The sequence below is a fragment of the Haliaeetus leucocephalus genome, unplaced genomic scaffold (genome assembly GCF_000737465.1).
Source record: "Haliaeetus leucocephalus isolate CR32 unplaced genomic scaffold, Haliaeetus_leucocephalus-4.0 Scaffold195, whole genome shotgun sequence".
In the NCBI taxonomy this organism is placed as follows: domain Eukaryota; kingdom Metazoa; phylum Chordata; class Aves; order Accipitriformes; family Accipitridae; genus Haliaeetus; species Haliaeetus leucocephalus.
The window spans coordinates 8,858,300-8,885,675 of NW_010972631.1; the positions used below are offsets into that span (position 1 = coordinate 8,858,300).

Below are 27,376 nucleotides of genomic sequence, written 5' to 3' on the forward strand. Positions count from 1 at the left end.
GAAGCACTGTATTCAAGACTTAATTGTATGCCTGAAGTCAATAAACCATACAATACTAAAATGGTATTTTATAACATAGGGGAGCATATTTTTTTTATCATCAAATACATACTGTGGAAATAGTGTGATCTATACAGCAATTTACTACAAATAAAAACATAATCAATGTATTGAAAATGCAGTATCTAGAAAACCCAAAGTTAAGATTTTGCAAGATGAGATTTCTCACATTTCTGGTATTACAAAAATATTAATTCAATCTAGATGCGTTTTTAGAACATTCATTTTTGCAACTGCCCAATTACCTGCAACAAAAAAAAAAAAAAAAAAGGCAATTCAATGCAGTATGATAGTATCTTGTTTGTTGTAACAACACATACAAAAAAGAGAATGTGCTGTACAGTGGCTGTTGGCAAGTGTTTGTGCATTAACGGGCATAAACATCAATTTGTTTATATCAATTAAAATAAAATTTCTATCCCACTTAGAGACCACATATGTGGCTAATCTACTTAATTAATCATTTATTTACCAACCATCTCCTGGCCCCCTACTCCTTTATTTCTTCAGTATACCCTGTGTCTTCCTCTTAAGTTATCTAATTCCCCAAACAGACCGTGCGAGTTTGCAGTGTAGCTGGTGGAGCAGATATCAGACCTAGTTCAGTTCCCTCAGCTCTTTCACTTCACTCAGAGCTGCGGCCAGCATCAGCATCCGCATCCACCCCGAGCAGAGACATGGCACTAGGAGAACCCTGTGCATTAGCTGGCAAACAGCGGACTCTCAGGACCACGTGAACTTTTGTTCAGAGATAAGCACTTGCAGGGGAGTTAGCTTTCCCTCCCGATACACTGCCCAGTATACTTTGAGAGAGTACCGTTTGGATGAAGTTTTATATTCTGTAGCTTCTACTTCTTATTTTTTTAATAAACGAAAAACTGGGAAAAAATTGCTCCAAGAAAAAAAACCAACCACAAACCACAAACATTAAACCCCCAATCTCTCTCTAACCTGGACTAGAAGCTGAAAGTCCTGTCCCAACCTCCCAGAATTCATTTTACTCTATTATAGGAAATTAATCTCAGTCATAACATCATCCATGAATAGTCATGGAAACTGTTTTGAAGTAAAAAGAAAACACTAAATTTGATACTTTCTTGTAAATGCAACTTCCAGTCTCAGCAGTGACCAGACATACACACAAAAGACCTACCCACTTTCCATCCGAAATTATGTTAGGAGTTCATGCATACACATGTGGGATTAGAATCAGTGTTCCTAAGTAGTCCTCTGCGTTTTCCCAGCTGGCTTTTCTAAACAGATATCTACCTTCCAAATATGTGATTTTGTCAGAGCTAATCCCCAACCTCTCCCTCAGAAAGGGAGAAGACTGTTATAAAATAGACTTAGAGACAATTTTACAGGTTAAAAACTAGTTTTTAGAACAATTGATCATGAAGAGTGGACTGGTTATTGTTCTAAACCAAGCAATTAAAAAATTAATTAGAGCCTAATCAATCAGGTAACAGGAAATAAAACAGTAACAGGAATATTGCCCAATTAGTAGATGTCTGTCATTCAAGTCAAGAAGAGAGCATAAAGCTGTTTCCCAGGAGGCAAGCAAGATGGTTTTGACTTCAGATGCAAGCAATCCCTTTACCACGTAAGGTAACTGCCGTTACATGGAGAACAGTTCTTTAGAATTCTGCCACTCTCTCAAATAGAAAAGGAAGGCTTTTTTTGTTTGCAATAAATCTCGTTTGTAATCAAGTAATTCTAGTGCTTTTGAAGAAAATCTGATTACCAGCTCCAGACAGCTTTTAGCATAATAGCAACAGTATAAAACTAGTTCAAAGCAAGCTCCGAAAGCCCACATAAATCAATATTAAGGAGAGAAAAAACCCCAAGCCAACAATAGTTTATTATGTTTAATCACTGCTTAACTTATGGAAGGACCACGACATTTGCTAGGATGCTGCTAAACAGGCTCTGCAGAACCAGAACAACTACCGGCTGGTGCCAGGGACTCCAGTGGTATCGACTTGGGCCGACCCTACAATGACTTTACAGGAGGAAATTGTATCAGCTACTCCTAGTCCCTACAACACTTCCCAAAATTACGTTTTTATGGTCCTCCCGATGCAAACAGAAGTGGAGGTAAAATCAGATAGAAAAACTGCCGCGGAACATATATTGAGTCCCTGCACATTTATGAGTAGCAGTCTGAGATCTTAGTTCTTAGTGCTCGTATTTTAGGACTAATCAAACTGAAAGAAAGAATTTTGGACCTACCAGAAGATGTCACTATGGAACAAAGAGGTGAATTAGTTCAGTGTGCAAACTTTTTGTAATATCAAATAACATATTCTAAGCATTTTTTTCAATAAAACGCAGTTGTAAACCTTATCAGTGTGATAATGTAGTTGATGGATGTTCTAGTATACCTAAGTGCTCCTGATTCTTTTATGTAGCTTTATATTCAAAGTATTTGAAAATAGTTAAATATTTAAATACTTAAGTAAATGAAGTAAAAAATAAGTAAAATTATTAAAATAATAATTTTTAAAACTTAAAAATATATTATTTCATTATAACCTTATTTTCTAACAACACTTCAGCAGAAATACCTGTTTCATAAGCATCTACACAAAGAGGGTGAAAGTCCTTTGACCAAATACAGATGACAGGCATTTCTAGGGGGTATTTTAACACAAATATCTAAACCAGTCAGATTAATGACTCTCTAAAAGAGTTCATTTATCTTAGATTAATACTAAACTTTCCCAGGGATGAATTTCCCATGGAGGGTATAGTCTGTAAATATTGCAAGATGAAAAGTTAAAATCCAGTTGCGAATGTATCAGAGTATCGATTTCCAAAATAGAAATGATTATTTAGAAGAATAGAATTTTGTATAGTGCAAAAATTTTATTCCAGAAAGGACAGATATTCTCTCAAGAGGAGAATTAGTAGGTCATCTCTCAAATCTCAACTAAATTCAGTAACCAGAAAGCCCGCATCATTTGGTAGGTGCAGATAACGCCTCTAGTTAAACATGATCATTGTAGGTTTCCCCAAAAAAGTTTATACAAACCCTCAGAAGATAAATTCTCCAGAGATTATTAAGACAAATTACAAATTATTATACTAAGCACTGCAAAACAGGATCCAAAATCAACAACCAAAAACACTCTTAGAAATGACAAGGCTCAAATTTACCATCTCTTCTTAATTTAAGGGTTTACTGAATTTATGGATTGCTGGCTCCTGCTCTACTGCCATGTGGGAAGCCCAGTGGAGCTATGGTTTCTTATTTATATTTTAATTACCTATATTTGCAAAGTATTTGCACAAGCTCTTCACATCTTGGAGTACAGAAGACAAGTGTCACATTTGCAAATTAGTGTTTGCAAAACTAAGTAACATCACATTGCTGGTTGTCTGTAAGTTGGCTCAGGTAAAATTTCCTTCCTGATGCCAAATTACTCGATTCTTAAAGAATCAGCCTGCTTGCTCTTCGCTATCAGGCCCTAAATAAAAAGGTAAGTTTAAGATTACCCATGTCTTGCATCTCCTTTTGAGTCTTTGATGTTTGGGTATATAATGAAGTATCCAGTAACTGCAGAACTCAGTAAGAAATAGCAATTAGCCACTTCTTTCAGAAATAACATAAGCTCAACTGTTTCAATTATAAGAAGGGTCACCTCTGAGCTCAACTTAAAGAAGTTTATTTATGCATAGTGACGTATTACAAAAGAAGTGGGCATAACAGCAACTCAAAAGGATAATCATTAGCAGTATCTTTTCTTTCATTTAAAACATTGGAGCAGTAAAAGCAAAAATATTCATACTTCTTTTGGTTTTATTAAATATATACTGGTACAAACACTAACATACCAGCAGTTGAATGCAAGTGCAGGTTAAGTGAAACAGTACTCTCATTTCATACCTTCCACCAGTTAACTTGAAGGATTCCAGAATTCATACGAAAAGCAGAGAAAGCTAAGTAAGATTCATAGATAGCCAGTAAAATGATCACACTTCCCTACAGCTAGCACGTCTAACAAATGAGCCTTGTGCTATTTCTGAAAGATTCCATTTATTCTCCAGAATAGGCCACTTCCACAACAATGATTCCTTCATCAAACAATGTGATTTATCAAGTCTGTACCTAAGACCACAGCCCAAGTATCCTTCACAGGTTTCCCCTCCAGAACCAAAAGAGAAATGGTTTTGATGCAAGTGACAGAAATGCTGGTGAGACAAATCAACTCCCTGAGAACTAAAGCCTTAAAACAGACTTTGTTTTGGACTGTGACTATTACAAAGCACTACTAACATGTATTCACATTAACCAGACCTTCTAACAAGCTCTCTGTAAATGGTTGTACAAGAAGCGCCTCCAGATAATCTCTTAAAATGACCTATTCTATAATGCGCGCGGGAGAAATACACAGATGGTGATGGCAGACAGTAAAGATGCCAGGCCTGCTGAAGATCATGCTGTGTGTTTGATGAGTAGGGGTGGTGAGTGTCATTGTTTATTTGTTTTTGTTTTAATAAATCTTACTCTGAAAACTTTAAAATGCTAGGTTTCTTCAAATCCTTGGCCACAAAAGACAGGAGGGAAAAATATCTTTAGTAGAAAGTAAGGGTAATGCTTTAGTTCATACTTGAGAATATTTCACTACGGGAACCAGCATTGCTGTAGTTTTGCATGTAGGAAGTCCACAGCAACTGTGTATACATATATACAGATCAACTGTCTGTGTAGGTACTCACTATATATATATTTATACATATATACACATACTCACATGCCAGATAATTTCCAATACATCTTTTCTTTTTTAAAAATCCCACTTAAGAGACTTTTCAAAGGTTATGAACGTTATAAACTCTTAATTCAGAAGGAAAGTACACTTTGGTTTATGATGTAAGCAGGCAGCCTAAGTGCAGGAGGGAAGTAAAATGCAGGGTGGGCACTAGGCTTGGATCCTGCAGAAAAATACATCATTCTGCACAAATACACCTTATTCCACAGACTGCAATTTGCCTTCTGAACTGCTTTTCTTATTCAAAAGATCAATGAATTTGTTGGTTCATAAACATAAATAACATATTTTATGTACTATACTCCAAGAACAAGCTCTAACAATATGATACACAAGCTAACAAATGCCATACAACTGCTCCCTTTATGATTGCAACTAATTTTCCCAAATAAAACTAGAAAAATTAGAATCTGGAGTCTCATTTTGATACACATTTCCATAACAATGTGTCCCAGTAAAAGTACGAACATGCCAGAGTTCCTAAAGCCACAGTCAATACTTACTCTTAACGTGTGATGCTCTTGTGCTAGCAATGCTGTGACCTCCTCTTGTAAGGTAATGACCTCCAGAAATTGCCCCCAGAGAGCCATAAGAAGTGAGCAAAGCTGAGCAAGATTCATATTTATAAGTTCTGCCAGTTCATCAGGATTTTCCATTTTCTGAAGTCAGGAAAAAATATTTACATGATTAACAGATGAGACTGTAATGTACAGACAAGAATAAAAAAAAGTATACTTTATCTTAGTGAGAATTTTAATTTAAAAAGTAACTTCCAAATGAGAACTGTTTTGTGTAAGTATCAGAATTGAATTAATCTATGTTACAACACTAACAGATTATTTTATGTTGCTTTAAATATTATCCAGTTGTCTTTTAGAATTAGGACTCCTGAGCTTAAATTAAAGCAACAATTCCATTTATGGCAACAATAACTGAGTTGCAAATGTTGTATTTTCTAACATGCAAAAATACAGCGTGCCTGAAAGGAACAGGAATCAGGAAACAGAAAAATCAATACTCACTATGTTAGTCCAATTTTGATACAGTCGTAAAAATTTAATAAAGACATCTCCATTTCAGAATATTCACAACTCACAATAACATTTATATGATGCTATATATCTACATACACCTTAAGCATAATCAGGAAGCAGTGTTACAGTATAGGTTTCCTAGAACCAGATCACACCAAGACAAATTCAGTGCAAAACAAGTTTTTATTTCTTAACAATGTACTGTAATCCTGTGATATAGTCCCACGCCAGCCAACTGTAGACTGCTAGGCTTATGTTCTCTGCCATTATAGAAAAAAAAAAAGTTTTTCAGAAACTCATTGCAGGCACATAAGGCACTGAGCCAAAGGGTTTAAAAACCAAAGATAGTAAAGACGCAACTCCAGCAATATTAAAGAGCAAGTAGAAAAAAGGATTGCAAATACTGAAACACCAACTTAACAGGTGAGAGTGGATATAGAGGAACTGCACAGAAGAACAGAAAGGAGAAAATGGAAAAAATACAAATATACTTTAGCAAGCTAAGGGAGAAACTAAAGAATTCACAGAAACTATGCAAATGCAAAAAAACTTCTGATATATAAAGTAAGATTATCTTATTAAGCAATCTCTATTGCCCATAGAGAGCTAACTGTGCTGGCTTTGTCTCCAGTTATACAAATGATATCCTTTTAAAGCCAGTGTTACATTTCCTTGCAGTTATATTACTACTACAGTAATGAAAGGTAAGCCTACTGTTCTTCAAAAGCTGGTCAGATGGCCCACTCCACAGCAAAACATGGACAATCTTTAAAAAAAGTTTTAACCTTTGCTTTAAACTTAGCTGTGACAAGGAAATTAGCTATTCAGCTAGGGCTAGTTCTGACTAAGGAGAGAGTTGGGGAGACAAATTTTAAAGAATCTGAAGTAGTGTTTCCTTGAGAATGTAGGGAAAACAGGAGAAGGAGACAGCATCAGGACAAGTCCTTCCAGATGAGGGGATGACTTGGAGAATCTGCTTTTGTACAACTTACTAATACTGCTTGATCTTCTAACATTGTTATTTGATACCATAAAAAACAAATAATTCAAATTACAAATGCAGAAAATTCAAAATGTGATTTTCATACAAGTAATCCACCTTTCTATAATCTTCAGTTTCATGACATACAAAAGTTACTATGGCTACTTCTGACATGCCAAGCCACCAGATCAATAATTAAGTTTTGGAGTCAGTTGAGCAATTTCTCTTTGAATGAGGAAGAGCTGAAATAAGTGTTGGCAAACCATATACAGGATGTTATCACTGAAACAGTTTATTCCCAAGTAGCATATGAAATGAGCATACTCAACTTTTATAGTTACTTCACTTAATAAATACATGGAAATATTGTACCTTTACTTCTTCACACAATTCTGCAAGACGAACTTCTACATCTATGTTTTCTGGAAAGATGAGAGGACATATTCATGAAAAATGTACTTTCCAAGTTGCAGAGTAAAACCAGTTATCTCACAGAACAATTTTAAAACACAAAAAAGAACCCACCAAATAAAACTTGAAGCCATATTAAGTGCCACAGTCAACTTTAAATCAAGTAAATTATAAACTCTCATTAAAATAATTTCTTAGTAATTTCTGAGACTGAGGACAGGGCACAACTAATAAAAAAAAGTTTTGCAATTGAGTATCAAGGATACCAATTTTCCATTCAGAATTATACTTGAAAATACTGTAATTTAGATGATACAGTTTGCAGATTATCCATTGACAGCTGCTCAGCTATTCAGCAGCAATGTCATCGTTCACAACCAAGGTAATACAATTCCTCTTCTACATCAGATTTTCCAGAGATATCTTATTCCAATACCATTTTTCTAAAGGTATATTATTTAACTGATTTGCAAGCTACATGAATATAAATTCAATTCCTTAATTAACTGAGGAATTAGATTTTGACTAAAATAAAACTGTTGTTCAATTGATCTTTCAATAGCTCAATGTTAAGAGCAAATCAGTCTTTCATGGTATGGCAGCTTAAACTGGATGTGAACCTTGAATGACTTATAATGAAAACAGATTTATTCCTTCATGTATGATGTTTTTCCTTGTTAATCATTCCTAGTCTATTTAAGGGAATCTGATCAATTAAAGAATAATTTAGTACTATGTTTTGATTTCCTTCTACATCTGAGGTACCAGTAATAAGGGAACAATTTATAAAGCCTAAAATTGTCTGTAACAAGTATTTATATTTAAATCCATTTTTGAAACACAGTATTAAGGAAAAAACCTACAATGTTCTTGAAAACATACACCAACCAAACATGCCTCGAAACCCACAAAAATACATTTAGGATACAGGTAATTAACATAGGTTTACAATGGCAACAGTGTTTAATCAACTTGTCTTCAAATGATACCACCTAGATTCAGTAAACATATATTGGTTTTCAACTAATTGCATCCATTATACTTAGGTTTAAACTTAATGCCAAACAAATTAACTCGCACAACTCAAAGTTCTGAGAAAATATGCAAATTGCAGAAATGCATGAAGTTCTCAGAAACAAGTTTGGAAATGTTTTTGAAAGAAACTACATACAGCTGTGTTAGCTAAACAGTACTTTATGATAATTATTCTGAAAATATATGAAAACAGTTTAAGATATGGTACTACTTTTGGTGTGTTTGTGGCCACACAAATTTTGTCCTTAGTGAAAAAATTAAATGGTTTACTTAGGAAACACAATACTGATTATTTATCTTATTTGTCACACTGCAATTGAGAATAGGCTTTGAACAACATTGAAAACTCTGAAGTCTAAAATCATTATGGAAAATCCCGAATTACAGTGTTATATTTAAAAAAAAAAAAAAAAAAAAAGAGAATAGACAATACGAGACAAAAGGAAATTAAATGCTAACATTCTACAGCAGTAACGTTAACCCAGCAAACATCTGATGTAATTTTGCAGGCTCTGCTAAAAAACAGTTTTGTTTTCTTTTTAAAACTAGCATCAGGCCAACACTGACACTCTCTGAAGGGAGAACTGGCCATTTAGATATGGACAAATGCACATTAAGCTTTGAGAATGTCTTGTGTAGTGTTTAGAAGAATCAAGGCTTGAGATACCAGAAGCAACCTGAAGATTTCTCAGGAAGAAAAGGTATTAGTCTTTAACTATCTAAAAAATAGTCTGTGATGAATTAAATGAAACTATAATTTTTAGCTATTTTATTTAAATGGTGACAACTGACTGAACTCTTCAATCATTTTTCTTTAGTAAAGTAGAACAACACTAAACCAAAAAACAGTAATGATTTCTCATTTTATTATCTATATTCAGCCTAGAAATAAGTAGCTTAATTCTGCAGACTTCATCAGAGTTCAACATAGGTTCACTATGCCTGAATAGTGAAATAGTGATCCTGTTTACAAAAGAATGTAATATTTTGTATTATTAATAAGAATATAATATTTTATATTATTAATAAAAATCTGAGGGGTTATATCACCTGCTTTGATAACATACCTAGGTAGGCGTCTCTCTGGGTTCGTGGATATTTTCTTCTGAGAAGGCGTTCATAAAGGACCTGCATGCTGGCCTTGGCTAGTTACAGGGATTGCACACACATGACTAGTTACTACACTCCTTTTTTTCATCTGTGATTTATTATTTGCCTTAAAGTTAGTAAAAAAGCTTATTGCTAGCCTAGCAATTAGTGCAGTTAGATCAGTACATGAAAGCATATAATTTTAGTGTAGTTTCCAGATTAGATATCACTCGTGATATACATTAAGCTAGTATTTTTTATTTCCTGAAACCAATAACGCTTAAATGCTCAATTACAGTTATCGAGTCCAACAGTTGTCTGCACATGCTTCTGCAAAATCACTGTCTTGCCTTAAAATTATATGACAGAGCAATAGCAAAGCAAACAGAAGAAACAAAATTAAAGATATCATAATTTAATTTAAAACAAAAAAGTGACGATTCTGGGATTCAAACAGGACTTGAGATTCTCTTCTGCAATGGCCATTTAAACTTCACACATAAAATCTCCACTATAAAACAGTTCATTTACTTCAAAAATTAAAAATAAATGCAAGTAACAATTGTGTATTTCGTAAAGTCCAAAGAGCTTCAATCTCCTTACAGACATCACAGAAACACAGCTTTTTTTTTTTACTGTTTACGGATTTTAGAAAAATTAGTGTTAATGGTAGGCATTAGTTATTTTTCAAGAGCAAATTGTGAGTAATAGTAGCATTAGTCCTTTTTATTATATCATTGTCCCAATCAATGTATATACAAAATAACTGAAATAAATTAAAAAAAAAGATTTACAAATAAGAAAACAAAGTAATTCTAGCAGAGACTTAAAAAATAACAAAAAAAACCCCCACAGGAAACAAACCGTCAGCAGAATACGTACAATGAATGCTAAATGTAAGTAGTAATTTTCTCTTCATATATTTATTTTGAGCGTTTCTGTTCAAGCTTGCATTCTTAAAGGTAAGCTAAATTACCCACAGAAATGACAAAAGGTCTAACTCAAGTTCCACTGAAGCTTATGAAAATGATTTTGGTGACTTCAATCATGTTTGAAAGATACAACCCAACTATGCAACTCAATGGCTGGCTTTTTTCTATTACATATATATTTTGTAGCAATGCTTTAGGGGAATTGAAGGTCCTATCTGAAACATTTAAGCATCGTGATTTAGTCTAAGCCTACCCTTACAACAACAATAGTGCCAACAGATTGCATTTGGGAAAAAAGCACATTTTGTCCTTAAAAGGAAGACTAAGAGTTGAGTCATTCCTTTAGTAGGGTGTTCCCCTCCATATCAAGATTAAGATAACTGACACAGAAATATTCTTTGCACCATAACTGTAGCAGTGTTTTTGCTTCTACAAAGAAAAAGCCTCAGTTTCTGGTATTTTTCTATGCACAGATTTGTAATGCACTCTCCCCCTCAAAAAAAACTTTTTTTCAAAAAGTAGCTTTGTATTTTGTAATATACAAGTGAAACTTTCTTTGTTTGAATCACTAATTGACCACATCACATTTTTAAAATAGCTTTCATATCTCAATTTCCAACCTTATTGTTTCATAATGCTTAGTTTTAACATTGGTAAAATTAAACAATACAAAAATCAGTAAATGCTGTCTACAAGCAATGTAAATTCCAAAAGATCTATTTTTTGCATTTAAATAGAACTTTACATGATTAAAAGTTATATGCTGGATGAGGAAAAAGTCTAAATCATCCTTTATAATGCCAATGTATTTTCCTTTTTTACTTCTACCGCTTTCCTAGTTCACAAGTTGAGGCTAGGCTCTCTAATATACCTGCATTCTACAGAAATGTAACATACGTTTCCATACATTACATTTCATGTAATATTTTCACAGTTACTCTTAACAAATGTAGCTAGTGGAAGTCTTCACTGCCACAAAACTTAAATTTCTTTCCATAAGACTGTCCTGTAAGAGTTTAATTTTAACTTTAGTAATGACATAGCTTCTCTGAAAGCCTATTTTAGCTGCTCAGTTTTATAGAAACAGTTCTTGCCTATTCAGATAATTTCCTAATTCTTAGGTAACTAAGTCTGTTAAAAAAGCTACACTGTGAACTGAGCCAGAAGCAATTTCTTCTTGTAGGTCTTTTTTCATGTAAGTTTCCATTGTAATATTCATCTTAAATCAAACCTTACAGAGTTCCAATTTCTGTACAAATATACAATGTTTCCTTATAACAACCAAGTGCAGCATGTTACTTGGATTAAGAGTTTCTCTAATTTTCTCACCACTAAATACAGCGATTTGAAATAACAGGGCAAATCAAGACCAACAAGAAAAAAATATATTTCCATAAATTCAGTCTGTTATCTCCTAATTTTATTAGTAACGTGACAGTACTTGTTTCTTTTTTTTGTGAGTTATTAAATTCCAGCTCAGTTTGAGCAAAAATATTTTAGATATACAAGATGTATGAAATCAGTGCTAGTTTAGTCTAGAAGAGGGGTAATCTTTATAAACATCAATAGGAAAGTGATACATTTTATTAAATTCAACATACCCAGTTCTATTCGGTGAGAAGAGGGGAGCTCCTTTGTTATCATAATGAAATAGCTATGTAACCCTTTGAAAGCAAGCAGCAAACTGGCACAGAGAGTGTAGTGGAAATTATAGGCATGGCTGAGGAAAGACTCTGAAACAACAAAACTGCAACCCTAAAGAAACAGAAAAAAAGATGAGGCACATATTAATTTTGTACAGTAAATGAAGTGTTAACACTAAATAACTAAAAAGACAGATAAGCAAATTGCCTCTTTTCACAAACCTCATCTGCATTTTTGCAATTTTCAGTGGATTGCAATATATTAAAGAAGAAAGTTAAACACTTAATATTGTAAGCTTTCCATCTGCATGTTCCTCAAGCATGTAACGTAGCCTTTTGGAACAATTTTTCTCATTTCCTGTATCATGTGGCACACCAAAGTAACTCTAACAGAGTTCATTCTTTATTTTTCTGCAGATAAGATAAAATTCACACTGCCCAACAAAATACAAATAAAATCTTAAACTGATATATTCTTACATCTGCTGATAACTGTTTTGTGTAGTTATTGCCAAAGACCACACTTTCAAGAGAAGGAATCACAGAGTCCCTGTTTTGTGCTGGTGCATTCCTGTTCAACCATGTATTCTTCACCGGGCGAGGAAAACTGCAAAAAGCACAAATGAACTGATAATTTGAACATACCATATGTCACAAAACTATCATAGTTAAAACAAATTCTTGATTTTTCTTGAAAAGCAGTAGAGACAAGGACCCTCAGTAAGATCCTGGAAGTTCCTAGCACGGTGGGCTGCTTTTTTAAAACCCCTCAGGATGGCCCAGATACCTCAGTTAAGTTTCTGGTGCTGTGCTAGGGGAGCAATGCTTCTAAAGCAGTTCTCTTCAAAGCACGTCTCCAGCTAGTTGGAGAAATTTAAGAAATTATTACCCTCAGCTGTTCTGTTGCCATCTCTCACCATGAAGGTCAGCAGACTGTGCCAGGAGATTGTAGAAGCTCTTCCTCATTATTTCCAATGCAAACCTCAACTAATTTAAACAATATTCCTGAAAGTTTAAGCCATAGAGATAAATTTTGAACTGTAACAGGTAAGAAGCATTCATTTTCTGCCAACTTTGCTGCTGAAGCAGTAGCAAGCACCTGGAAAGCTGTCACACAAACTGTCATTACTCTTTTCCTAAGGGATGCCTGACCTCTGGCTACTGAGGAGGAGAGCCCATCCTGAACCCCTGGGAGAACAGAGCATCCTGCAGTAGTAGCCTTGTGAGAAGAAAGAACCAGGAAAAATGAACAAAAGATGAATGAACGCGGAAAGTGCAGGCTTTTAGGTAATGGGCAGAAATAAGCAATGACAGGTTAATAAAAAGAGTAGATTGTACAGGACTCCAGGGCTGTAACCAAGTGGAATTATCTCCTCTCTTTCGAGGAAGGCGTTAATACTGGCTGTTCCCAAGAGAAGGTGAACCTGGATGCTACTCTGAAAATAAAAACACTCAAAAAGTAACCCCCTCAGAAAGGAAGGGGTGCCAATAATGTGAGCGTGACCCAAACAAAGGAGCAAACTGTCACCCAGGAAAGCCCGGAGGACAAAGTGGAGTGAAGTCTGCAACGTTCAGGTTTTTCAGAAAGAGGTGCTCCAGAAAAGCAAGCCAGATATGGACAAGGCAACTATAAAGTATTCGCTAAATATCACAATATGGGGTAGCTCAGCTGAAATGAAACACTGTAAATTTGGAGGTTTCTTCCTCTCCCCACACCTCAAACTGATTCAAAAGACAATTTGGATGCTTAAAATAATTTTGTGGACACCAGTAACATTCTACTCTAAAGATAATAGAAGCAGCATGGAAGTTGCTATTTTGTTTCAGTATCTCCTCACACAAGCTATGTTAAGTTGAGGTTTAAAATCAAATAGCCTTATTGTATCATCACTTGAAAAGCCAGAAACAGGAAAAAAAATGTGTGAAAACCCTCAGATTTTCTGCAACCTTTTAAAAAGTCAGCAGGGACAATAACATTTCTGACTGATAGTAACAAAACCTGGTTTTCGTTTTTTTGACAATGAAGGGAAGTTCACCTCTACAGCTATGGGATCAATACAGGTGAAATGCCTGAATTTCACTTGTGGTACAGTGTGACAACTTACGCTTTACATACATGCTGCTACTTTAACTGCATTATTTTATCAGATGAAGTCTTCAACAACAATACTAGCTTAAGATAATTCCCACCTCCTCAGTACTTGTTCCCCTCCCAAATAATGCTGTGCCATCCATTCAGATGTGCCGGTTCAGTTACTATATAACCATGCCTAAAACACATCACCAAAACAATCCAACTTGGAGGGGGAAAAAGACAAAAAAGAAAAAAAGCCAGTTGAATCCTCCAAACCAGCACAGTCCTAGTGCACGGAACAGCCGTCTAACATACACAGAGACATAGCTTTCCATGATATGAAGACAGGGACAAGCAGTGGGCTAAAAGTTTGGACTGAACTTGAATATGAAGAAACCTGGGGGAAGTAGCATGGAGTATTTGAAGACCATGAAAGAAGGCAAAGATGGATATGCTAAAGAAAAAGCTGTGCAAAGAACACTTCATATGTGTGACTGACTGTATGGCCCTTTTTCACACTTACTTCTGAGACAGAGAAGAGAGGTAAACAGAGACTGCAAAGGGTGACGCAAGTGAATGAAATAAAAAGGCTTCAGTAAAAAATAAGCAAAAGCTATTTTAAAAAGAAAATTAAATTTTCTGGTTCCATTTACTTCAGAAATTGCTAAGTGCATCATTTGCAGACATCACTGACATTACAGTAGTAACTGAAAACTGTGAAGATAGCTAACAGAAGATGCCCTATTTGTTGTATTAATGGCACTTATTTCAGTCACTAACTAGAGTGAGCAGCAGATCTTCCTGATTAAGAAAATATGTAAGTATTTATACATGTAAATATAAGTGTATAAATACAGATATTTATACACTCCTCATCTTCTCCGGTCTTGGGTATTATTCTTCTACACTACATGCTCTTATTTGTAACAAAAACAAACTCAAAATTTGTCCCAGGTAACTTTGAAACAAGAAGTTTCTCATCCCTCTGGGCCCTGAATTCCAATATCATCATAAAGAAAACTATATTGCCCATAGATTTAACTCCTTCCCAAGTATTCTATTTTTGTAACATTTCCATTTGGACACTCAATAATTTATTTGTATTTTATTAACAAGAGATTACCTTATCAATGGCTGATGCAGAGCAACCAAAGAAGCATGGACTATAACTGATATGACAGAAAGGTGGAAGTAATCAAACATAACATTGACGTAATGATGAAGGCCCCGGTGTAAGTTAAAGTGCAACTTTAAAGTTCGGCTACTAATTGGCTGTAGTGTGCTCAGGTCATCGGGTCTAAAAAGAAATTAAAACAAAACAACATACAATTAGAACAATCATATTTAAAGTGCAAGGTAGCAATTTAGCATAGGTCTGTCTATACTTTGGAATGCAATGACATCTCCCCCAGGAAGAAGAAAAAAAAAAAAAAAATCAAAATGAGACAAACCAGTTATGAAATCTTAACAGACTTCAGCATTGGATTTCTTTTTTACTCTCACATATGTCCAATACGATCACACTATGCCTATATATAATACAGATTTAATCAGTTTAAAGAGTTAACATATATCATTGCTTTAATAAAATCTTCTATATTTAAACTTACGAATAGTCTGTATCCGTGAAATGTAGATCTAATGTTAGCAGAAAATTCATTTCATTAAGAGACTCCTCAATCTAAAAAGAAATTGTAGAAGCATGAAATCTTTTCAGGTCCCTTGTTTATACTAATCCAAACTGTACACAACAAAGACTTAATTATCTGAATATAGTAAAGTTGAATGGCAGATTACCTTCCTCTCATCTAACAGCATTTTTATTTTGAAAATCATCACGTCATTCACAGAAACTTCCTCATTTTTGTAAAGAATCTGAAATGTTTTACTGCAAACTATATTGTCATGGATTGAAGCAGGAAAGGCAAGATCTGCACCTGAAAAGAGAAACAAGTATTAATATAATTGGCCTAGAATTTGGAAACACCAGAGCAGCTAATAAGTGGAACTATTGTTCCTATCAGTTTCATGACCACTATTAAAACTGTAACACCAACAATGTCAGCAGTTCCCATTTCAGTCAGCAACTGTTTGAAGAAGTGCATTTTGTTTCAAAGAAATACTGTATCAATATTTTTAGTGTAATTTGCTTTTAATGTAAGTTCTCGACTGAAGAATTTTTGCTTTGTTCCAAATTGCAGTAAGACATTCTAGGCATCAAAAATTCTAATAAGAATCCTGAAATTTGTCTTGTTTCATCCAGCATTCATGTTGATTTGCATTGCAAGGTTTAACCACACTGAGAGCTCTTAATTACCTACAGATGAGGCAAAGAGTTTAAATGACATATACCATTCCACTGAATTAATCAACAACAAAGGTGGTTCCTTCTTTCCTTCCAGATCTTTGCATACTACTCTGGCCAGACCAGTTCCAAGCGTATGACCTGAACCTTACATTTCTCATTCGATACGACACTTCTGCTTTCAGTCCAGACCCTGCTCATCAAAAAGAGTTCAGAAAAGTGGGATAAATGGTTGGAGAATCTTTTGCCAAAAAGGTTATACGACTTGTAGAAGAAATGAGAAAGGGCATGGTTTAAAACAGTTTTTGAGGAAGTATTTCGCATAATAGCAAGGGTTTACCACACAGGAAATACCATGACAGGCCCTATCCTGTGAAACAACAGGAAGATGTTGGGAATTTGGAAGAACAGAAGTAACAGAAATACCAACACTTTCTTATCACTCCCCTAAACAAGCAGGCTCAATAACATTAACCTCTTCCAGAATACAAAATCTTAGAAATTGTGTAAATGGGGGTGCAAAAGATTTTTTTTAAATTCTTTTGATTCTTCTTAATAGATTACTTCAAAGGAATCCACAAAAGAAGAGAAAAACAAAATAATCTGCAAAGTTTGCCCTTTACAGATTTGGGGTCCGCAGGCCTCTGATAGAAAATCACTGCACCTAACAAACATTCTCACTCTATAGTCTTCAGAACATCTCAGTTCATCTTCCCTTCAGAAACTAGAAACAAGTAAAAATACTGGGTTTTGCTGAAGTGCTTTCATACGTATCATCAATTTAGGTGTCCTCCTGGACAAAATGCTTACAAAGGCTGAATCACTAAAGTGTAATTCCCCTATGTACAATGCCACTTTCAGCTTATATACACCCGTGTCATCTGTTACAGGTGAAGGGCAGAGCGGGTATGGTTTCACATGACATGTAATCTGAAACAACTGCACAGCATCAGCAAAAGGGATCTCCCACTCCAGTCTGACACAAAAGAAGTAATGGAGACACGTGGCCGAGGTCCCACTTCCTAAGCAGTGTCCAACTCCAAGTTACAGCCCTCGGTTCTGCTGACTTCAGTGTAACGTGAAACGGCACCCTCAGAAGTGAGAGAGGAATCGGAGAGGAAAAGCTGACGCCAGGAACAGGCTGAGCCACATCTACGTGGGAAGCGAGGTCTCACAAACGTGAAGACAGCAAGGCAGAACTACTATTTTTTAAGTCGACTACGCACTGACTAGCCAAGACTGTTTCTAGGCTTCTATCCACACAAAAAGCCATCTCAACAACAGAGGGGAAAAAATAGTGTGGAATTAGTTTATTCTTGCATTGTAAAAACAGACACCTTGTTCCTAGCCTGCTTTTTTGGGGCTTTGTTTTGTTTCAGGATTTTTTCCAAAAACCGGCCACAAGTTTCTGATGAGAGGAGGAATTCAGAACAGCCTTAAATCTGAAACGACCTCATACAGGCTAGAATTACATACATTTTTCTTTTAACTTTCTAGAACATGACTACATCTCCCTTCAAATTACAAGAAGGTAGGCCAGGAGACCTTCACGAGGCTGGAGCTAAAGCAAGTGGCTTGCTGTATCACTTCTGTAATGACACTTGTTCTGGGTCCTGAGCACTTCTAGTGAACTACTAAAGGACGTGGGAAATAGAAATGGAAGAAAACTGGATTTAAATTACCACGGGACCTCAAATTGCAGTCTTAAATGTTTACATCCTTTATGCCTAGTGACAAAAAAGCTAACACATATGTCACAATTTACTAACAAGATTGCAGCTTTCTGAAAAAATAACTGAAGACCATTCTAAAATATACCATGAAATGGAAAAACTTTTTTTTTCAGCAATATTAAACATATAATTAAGTGACACTATCAAAAAAGTATGTTTTACTAAAGGATCACTTTAACCGAGCTAAATTCCCTAAACCACACTAAACTTTGCCTTTGAAGTGGAGTAATTTATTTATTTCACACAAATCCAAGAAATATTCAGGAAGCTTGACTAAAATTCAGTATGTACATTGTCGTTCTACTCAGAGTTACTTTTAAAATAGCTTCAAAAATTCAGGTTTCAGTAATCTCGTATCACATTTTCTCAGACTGTAGTAGGTTTTTCTTCCTTGCAATTCCAAGAATTCCACCTGACATTTGAAAACTTAATTCATTTTTTGCTTTTCACATTTTTACAGCATGCGGAGGTATGGGCTTCACAGAATTAGGAGAGCACTAACAGGTTTCTCCAGGTTCAGTTTGCCTGGACAAAGAAACCAACAGTGAGCGCTAGGTTAAAAACAGAAAAAAAGATGAGGGAGTGGGTAATTCTATTCAGGAGGTTAAATCAATTTTCAACATTACCATCAGAAAGCAAGAGAGCAAGTTTGAAAACAGCAAGACTGGATCCTTTCAAAGTTGTCTTTTGGGGAAAAAAATGGGCTTAGCAATCTGTGTAAGAGCCTGTATCTGAAGTCCTCCACTACTTTGAGGTATCTACTTAAATGAGATCTGCCCATGGTCATCTTAGCCTGAAACATGGAGAAGGCTGAGCAGATCAGTGGAAAAAACAGAAGAGACTAATATAAAGGAATCACCATGTTTTGCTACCAGCAAAGGGAACTAACAGAGGAAAAACAGTAACACAAATTCTGTGATCAACTTTTAAGTCTCATTGCTAAGAACAAGCTAGTTTTTCAGCAGGTCATCATGAAACAACTTATATTTTTATTGTGTTAATAACAAAATTAGAAACACTTTTATATTAGTTATAACAATATAAGACAAAAAGCACACTCCTGTAATCAGCAAGGCAAGATAATGACCTCATTCACTAAAAGTTTTTGCACTTACCAGTTGCGTGTAACAAGCTAGCTTCTAATTTGTGTGGAATTCTTGGAGGGATTTTCATGGATGCGCGAATCTGGTAAAAGCTAAAGCAAAAGACAGTGGTTTGCAACACATGCGTACATCTCATTTACCATATACAGATATGTACAATGACAAAGGCAGGAATGGAGAGTGGGAAGGAGGAGCAGCACAAGGAAGTCTACAAAGATTAAAATGGTCTTATTTTGACTCTTCATCCTGTTGGGTTTTTTTCCTTAATCATTAACTAGAGCAGCAGCCAAATGTGAATAAAAGAAGGAAGCTTCAACACAGAGCTAGTCTTTCCATGCCGCACAGTGTTGGGGCAAATATTTATGGAGATACATGGTAAACTACACTGGAGAACTGATACGCATGAAAAATCAGGATTGGCGCTACACTACAACCATCTCAGAAGGATCTACCATGTAGCACATCTACAGGGCTGCTGTAGCCAGTTCTGTGGCTGAAGGAGCTATTTGTGAAACTGCAACAAGCCTGCCCACCCCCCCCCGGATCCCCAGAAAACACACTGCTTACCAGACACTCTCTACATTGCTTGTGGCCTCCAGATATTAAAAAGTGCAAATTAAGGATCACGCTAGACAAAATATGACGGTACTTGCAGTGTTAAGACACAGTACTATTGCCTTTATGCTATCAAAGGCAGGAACTGCAGGCTTAAAGCCTAAAATTAAAAAGGCAACACAAAAGTCTTTTGGGTCTCTGCCCCCATCTTTAAACATTTTTTAATCTTATTCAGCTCCATACTGTTTCCAACTTTGATTTTCATCTATGAAAAATCCCTAATTGTCACCCATACTGATTTTATGGAAGTCTTTACATAACACAAGCACCTATAAATACACTTAGGTGACACATTCTATTCGTCTCATCCCATTTCAGATCATTTATTTTTGTTTGAAGGGGTTAGCTTCAGCTCCTCAGTGAGCTGCCGTGACCTACCATACCCACTACACAACTCCACTGACACCAAGGAAAGAGAGGGAGCAAGAACATTCACAAGTAGAGAGTAGGAAGACAAAAAACACCTTTTTAGGCAGAAGCATGGTCCTAAATGCCCTTACGAGTATGCAATTTACTCTTTGTATTCCACTCATGATGTACACCCACACACGGTCTTATGGTTCATTTTTATCACCCCCACTATCCAAATCCAAACTACTCTATTGTGTTGTTCTGATTTTGGCTTCTAACACTTCACCTAAAGCTGACCATCCAGGACTTCGCTAGCAACTGATGCAACCGTGTACTAGCCTAATAATCAATAAATAAAAAAATTTTTAATTTGATCCTTCCACAAAATTAAAAAGTCAACTTTAGCCTGCTCAAAACTATATATCAAAGGATGCTTTATAATAGAAGATACTTAACGAACCAGTGATGTTGCTAGAGATAAGAGATGACAGCAAAATGACTCCTACCTTTTACAAATTGAATAAAACTTAACCTATTGCAAACTAATAATGATATATTTTGTTTTTAGAAACCCATAGGTCAAACATGATTCCATATACACTTAACTGATTCATAAACAGTAAATGAATTCATTTTGTATTGGATTAAAAAAACCACATCAAAACATTAAGCTTTCACTGTCATCTTCTCCAAGAGTGTAAGGAATTGAGGAGATTAACACAGCCCTCTCAACATTAATCCAGGAGGATGCAATCTAGTACACTGATTACTCCTTTTCTCTGGGTCAGATGTGATTTCCATCATTCAATTAGTTCCTCATTTCACCTATACTGAGGACACACGATCCACTATAATGTATAATAGCCTCAGCAAGGAGATACTTTCCACCAGCCCCAGTGTCATTTCTGGATCCACAGTAAACATTTATCAAGAGCCTGACACCCTACCACTACAAGCTGCATCTTCCCATGATCCAAATGACCAGCCTGCCATGGCAGAGCATACTGCTTGTTACTTAAGGTATTACGAAAAGAATGCAAAATCGTTGGTACGGTTTATACTAAGTATTATGTCTCAGTAGTTCAGAGATATCATGCCAGATATTTTACTTCATCTCACCCTAACTTACCAAACTGGGTCGCTTTATAAGACTTTAAAATATCCAAAATCTGCATAATTCTCAGTTCATGTTTAGAACCACGTGACAGCTCTACAGAGCATAAATTTAACTAAAGCTTAACAACTTTACCGAATGTGGATAGATTAACGAATTAGGACTGTAACAAGGTAAAATGAAAGGCAAAGGCAAAGGCAAAAAAAAAACCCTGAGCACTTAACAGAAAAAAACATGCAACATGATATTCCTATTACTTAATGCAATAAGACTCGTTTGCCCTAAAGATGCTATTAAGTGACTGTTTACAATCTGGGCCTCAAAGAAAGCAATCAATAGAATTATTCGTGCTTAGAATGTAATTTGCGAAACCAAAAGGCTGTTAGGACATCCTTCCTTTTCCTATTATTACTTGCTAGCAATTAATCAAAAGCAGACTATTCTACACTTTATCCAGTAAACCCTTTACCTGCCCGATATATTTTAACTCAGGTAATGGGGAGATGAAGGTGTACTGTTCGCTAGTTTGAGACAGGTGGCTTTATTTTTAGCAGATTTATACTTTAAGCAGTTTATAACATAAAATGTTCACCTGTTAATCTGAATAATAAAATCCTGTAGAAGTTCAGCTCAGGGCAAATATGTAAACATTAATTCAAAATCTTGTGTCTAGATCTTTGAAACAATTATTTAACTGCATCAAGATATTTAAATAAGAAAAACAACCTCCTACACAGTATTTACCCAAATTATTCACTGTCACTCATCTTAAAACACTGTATATATTAAGGATCTATCTGCAAACGAAGAGCTATGATACTGAAAGAGAGTACTTTATTCACAAAGGAATGACATTTGTAATACACAAAATAAGGAAATGCTTTCTGAAGTTAAGGTACCCATTCCTCATTTGACAGCAAATTTTAAAAAAAATGTCAAAAAAAAAAAAAAAAAGCATCGAGCCTTGTCACACTCTTCCCCCCAAGTCCTGCCTTCCTCATCTTCCTTCTATCTCTGGTTCAACTCATTGATCAATTTATGTCGCAATGTGTCCTTTTCTATTTAAAAAAAAAACCAACAAACAAAACCAGAACCAAGTCACTTTCAACTACTTCCCAGCTGTACCATAAACACTGTTTAGTTCTCATATACACAATAACTGGCCCATAAACCTGATCTATTCTATTGTATCTGCTTGGGCCTCCACATAACAATTCAGTATCAAGGACTTGTCACTCACCTATCACTAATTATCAATTATTATCAATTATCCCTAATATTGTTAAAATACTCCATAAATAAGATCTGAATACAATGAACTCTCCATTATCTTATGTAATGAGAGAATGCAGGTATCCTGGGTAGTGGAAAATCCCAGACAATAACAATGCTACAGAACATGCCACCAATGGTACAGCAAATGTGCCCAAACAGACGAAGTAGCTTGGGTCTACCAACGCTTTCAAACCCCAGTCCAGCACGTTCCAAGGGGTGGCATGTGCAGACCTAATCAGGCGTTTTATAAGCCTAGGCTACAATGGCAGCTAATGAAGTAAAGTCTTAACGTGAGTCACTGCAGTACGGGCAGTGCAGAGAACAGCTTTCAGACAACCAGCAGACTGACATTTGGATGAAGGTCTGACACCACACAACGAAAAGATTTTGAGTGAGTCTTTAGCACTATTTTGTCAAGACAACGAGCAGGTTGTAACTGCTTGATGTTCACGTTGCTGATGCAAGAGTGATGTGAAGTACAGTCTCCAAAGGAAGACTGAGAAAAGTGAGACTTGAAACAGCCTTAAGGATACTTAAGCATTGGAACAGGTTGTCCAGATAAGCCGTGGAATCTCCACCCATGGAAGATTTCAAGACCTGAGGGGACAGAGGTCCAAGCAACATGGTTTGGATTGAGTGCTGACCCTGCTTTCAGGATGAGGGTGGATGATATGACATGTTACTATCCCTTCCACCCTGAATCAGTCTGTGATCCCAGAGGTTAAAGGGAACCTATAAAACAGGGTTCAGCAATTTACAACATGATGACCAAAAGCCAAAGCAGCAAGAAGTGCATATGGTTGGGAGCTGGTACACCAAACAAGTTGGAGACACATCTGTGAACAGAGCATATTCCAGCTCCTGGCTTTTCCAAGTCTAAGCTCAGGAAGACATTCCTGTGTGTACACAGGCAAGTTACTTTGCAACAGCTGATTTGCTTGCTTCTCTGAAAGGCAGCATCTTCCAGTTCCTATCAAATTTCCAATGTCATAGACTTGAGGAAAAAAAAAAAAAAAGACAATCTACAACACTACCTCTGAAAATTTGCCAACCTCTCCTGCTCTAAATGCTTCCAGCATTTACCCTTACTTATCTTGGCCACAGACACAAGGCTGAGGATGAACACCAGATCTCTTGCTCCGGTCGCACTGCTTAAAAGCTTTGTCCTGCAACAGTTCCACATCCATCCCCCAAGAGGTACCTTTGCATTTGCTTCACAATGTGCAAGATAGCCTAAATAGTTGAGATGTTTACTGAGACAGCATACACAAGCAAAGCTGAAGTCACCAGTGGAAAGCTTATAAATATCCAGGAGATTTCTGCCAACCCTAGTCTATACAGTCTTTCTTCAGTAAATAAATGAGTGTACTTGCTGATGTCCATTTATCTCATTTGGTCCCTAATATAATCATATGCAAATCCATAACCACGCTATTAAAAGGTTCAAGGATATCTGGAGCTTAGCGTCCTTACTACAGACCTTGTAAGAAAAGGTCTTCTGAAAAAGGTAGTTAGAATTACTGCTCTCCTGTAGGCAGAGGAGACCTCTACTGTCCGTCCTGTATGGAGGATTACATCCTTTCCATCGAGCTGCCTTAAAATCTTGAAGATTCAAAATCTCACATGTGCCAGAAAATGCTTTCTCACCCAGGAAAATTGACAGGTTTCTTTTTAACCTGGGATCATCATTTAGATGGTCATAAGTAAATTTTTTCATCACGTTTGTTGAAAAACATAATTTATAATCTGAGTAAGAAGTAGGTTTATCAATAACCGGAATGTATCTTGCTACCAACAAAAAAGGAAATGTAGGAAGTAGTGGTTATTTGAATTTTTAATGCTCTCACATGGAACCACAGACAGTAATGTGTGTAAATGCAGTCATAAAGGATAACCATTATTAAAAAAAAATAAATCTCATGCATTAAAAAAGCATATGTGCTTTCACAGATAGCTGCGTGAGCATTTACTTGAAAAACCACTTACTTTGCCAGCTAAAGTACATTCCAAGGGAAATGTATGCCCTGAAAAAGCTTCATAATATAATTCATTGTTGAGGTGAAACTTTTTGCAGTTCCTCTCGCCAGGCAGAGGAAAGGTAGAAGCGCACACAGCAGAGTTTGACCTTTCCTCTTCCCTGAATCCCACTGCACTCACTGCACACTTCAAATACGCTCTAGTCCCATTAACAAGAGCAAGTGTTGAACATGGTGGACTGCAAAATTCACAGGCACATTGGGTCACCTGCAGGGCGGCTTCTAAATTTATCAGGTCACCAAATGAACGAACAGCTGTGACCCTGCATAGGCAAAACCCCAGGAGAGCTCTTGGGATCTACTGAATGCAAGGCCCCGTTGAAAACACACCTTCTGCTGCAGACCACCAGTAAGACTTCTCTCTTCCTTTTTCCAAGGTGAGCAGCGGCTCATGCAAGCATGCTTCATTTGGCGCACGGGGAAACAGAGCTGGGGATGCAGCACTGTTTTGTAAATACGGAATGCGGCACTGAAATGAGGAACCGCGAGAAAAACGGACAGAGGAGCGAGTCTCTTGAGGAAGAGGCAGCTCTGGAGGCAGCAATGCCATTGTAATGGCTGCGTCAGACTGATCCTGGCAGGGCTGTGTCTTCTACAGATCTTTGACAGATCACACCTCTTCCCACAGAAGCAAACATGTACTAACAGAAACTCCTGCTGCGGTGAGAGGTTGAGTCAGCAAAATATTGAAAGTATCGAATGAGAGAGAACGTTCTTTTATTTCTGTACAACATCCCTCTCTCCTACAAGCTAAGCCCCTTGCTACTGCAGAGACCCTACATTACTAATTCTTTCACGGATTTATAAAAAATCCATCTTAAGAGCAGTAAAGATATTCAGCATTTCACACAACCAGTCACAAGCCTGTACCAACAAATGCCAGCATCCATGCACTTTTCAAGGCAATCTGAGTATCATTCTGATGTTTCAAGCATTTCAAATGATCGTGGAACACAAATACTCTATTTTAAACATTACCACAAATTTGTCAGAATTTTTTTGTAACCTCATAAGTATTCTGCAAAAAGGCAATCCAGGCAAAGGCACACAAATAAGGGGCAAAGAGGAAAATCAGAAAGGGAGTAAAATAAGGTGTAAGGGAGCAGAAATAAGAGAATATAAGAAGACACAGAATAAAGCACAGACAAGGAAATGCTGATTCTTGAAGCGACAAATGTAAAAAGAGAAGAGAATTGGTTAGACTTGTTCCTTAATTTTCCCTACCAGGAGAAATGCAGAGTCATCCATAAAAATTTAATCCTACCAAACACAGCTGGAGCCCACAGACTACCAAATGGCCACCAAACTAGTTACAGGGCTTCTCTAGACAAGGAATTATTTAGCACAGGTATAGAACACATAAAAAGATTCTTATCTTGCAATCACTTTGTAATAAGTACTTCTAATATGGACCAACGTGAGATTACACTCGGCTATAATTGTGGGGTTTATCTCATTTAACAAATTCTAATTCAGATACTCGAGCAGCAGGAAAATTATCATGCCCAAAAGACTTTAAGATCTTCTATCACTCCCTTCTATGAAAAATGCAGGTATTTCCCAGCTGGCTAACATATTTTTATTAAGATAAATAAAACAACGAGCACACTTAGAGGAAATAGATAAAAGGTTCCCATTTATTTGAAAGCAAGTTTTCTTGAAAGTGAATTACTTTTCAAAAGTACCTCACGTGTCTATGGCACACATTACTTCCGACAATTAAAGATATATATAACCAAAAGAGTTATTAGACCAGAAGTTTGATGGGAATTATTTGGGAGACTAATACCTCAAATAAGTCACTGCAGCTTGTTATGAAACAGCATTAAGTACATAAGGCAGGAGAGAGGGGAAAGTAAATGCAGCTGGGGATTTTGCCTTATTATTACAAAAGCCTTTTCTCCATGTTCTTACCACAGGCACACTCAGGCAGAACTCCTGCAGTGGTTATGAACATTTATTTCAAAACTTGAAAGGGGAATACTCTCAAATAAGTATTGCTTTTTTTAAAGAGCCATATAAACATACAATACTAGATTAGCTCTTACTTAATCAAATATATCTTATATTAGTCTATGTTTATAGTTTTAGCTTCTCTTTTATTTCCTGTTATTACTGAAGGGAACAAGAAAGAAATCATACTAAATTACCTTGCATCTTTAAATGATAACAGCTCCGTGAAACTCATCTTCAGGGTTAACAATTTCCCATATTCTCTTAAATGACAACTTTTAAGCTCTATTTATTTAGCTTGAAAGTATTTTTCATTTGACTTTTTGATTCAGCACACTAGCCTCGCAAATCACGTATCACAAGTGTTTAACCACTGAGTGGCTTGAACATTTTGGTTTTCTGGGGACAAAGATATGGGACATTAGGTTTTCCTGGCAACCAGGGTCACAATTTTTCGAAGTCCCACCCCTTGCAAACAGGCAGCAGTTTATACTCAGACACATCATAACATGTTAACTTTGAAATCAAGGTTTAACAAACACAACAGATGGGAGACCAGAAGACAAGTCTGACAACTCATTTTCTGGCATTTACTGGTCTTTCCAATTTTTTAAGTTTTACAGCTGTGCAATTCTGTTCCTCTCATCTGTCAGTAATCATGTATACAAGCCTTACAATTCACTTTACAGCTTATTTTAATGAAAGGCAATCTCTGTTTTAAGAGCAAATACATCCTACACTTAACCAGAGATGGAAATTCAGGTACGACAAAGAAAACTGTTGCAAAAAATCATGACAAGAAAGCCCATGTGAACTGTTGTGTCTTATGCAAGATACATCAAATAAAGGTCATCAC

The 27,376-nt window shown here is 36.2% G+C and overlaps 1 protein-coding gene across 5 annotated transcripts in view; it reads right to left on the minus strand.

Moving 5' to 3' along the window:
• FAM135A (family with sequence similarity 135, member A) overlaps window positions 1-27,376 on the minus strand; it is a 70,335-nt gene that overhangs the window by 27,318 nt on the left and 15,641 nt on the right. For 3 of the 5 annotated variants that reach the window (XR_774246.1, XR_774245.1, XM_010565788.1), the window contains exons 3-11: window positions 19,189-19,268; window positions 15,833-15,972; window positions 15,646-15,716; window positions 15,159-15,332; window positions 12,442-12,568; window positions 11,920-12,073; window positions 9,365-9,442; window positions 7,224-7,273; window positions 5,339-5,494 (exon numbers count right to left, since the gene is read on the minus strand). Coding sequence is in view for 3 of the 5 variants with exons in the window: in XM_010565788.1 (XP_010564090.1) it covers window positions 5,339-5,494; window positions 7,224-7,273; window positions 9,365-9,442; window positions 11,920-12,073; window positions 12,442-12,568; window positions 15,159-15,332; window positions 15,646-15,716; window positions 15,833-15,972; window positions 19,189-19,268 (1,030 nt within the window). In the remaining 2 variants the exon portion in view is untranslated. The remainder of the gene's footprint in view (window positions 1-5,338; window positions 5,495-7,223; window positions 7,274-9,364; window positions 9,443-11,919; window positions 12,074-12,441; window positions 12,569-15,158; window positions 15,333-15,645; window positions 15,717-15,832; window positions 15,973-19,188; window positions 19,269-27,376) is intronic. The other 2 variants (XM_010565790.1, XM_010565791.1) reach the window with 2 other exon arrangements.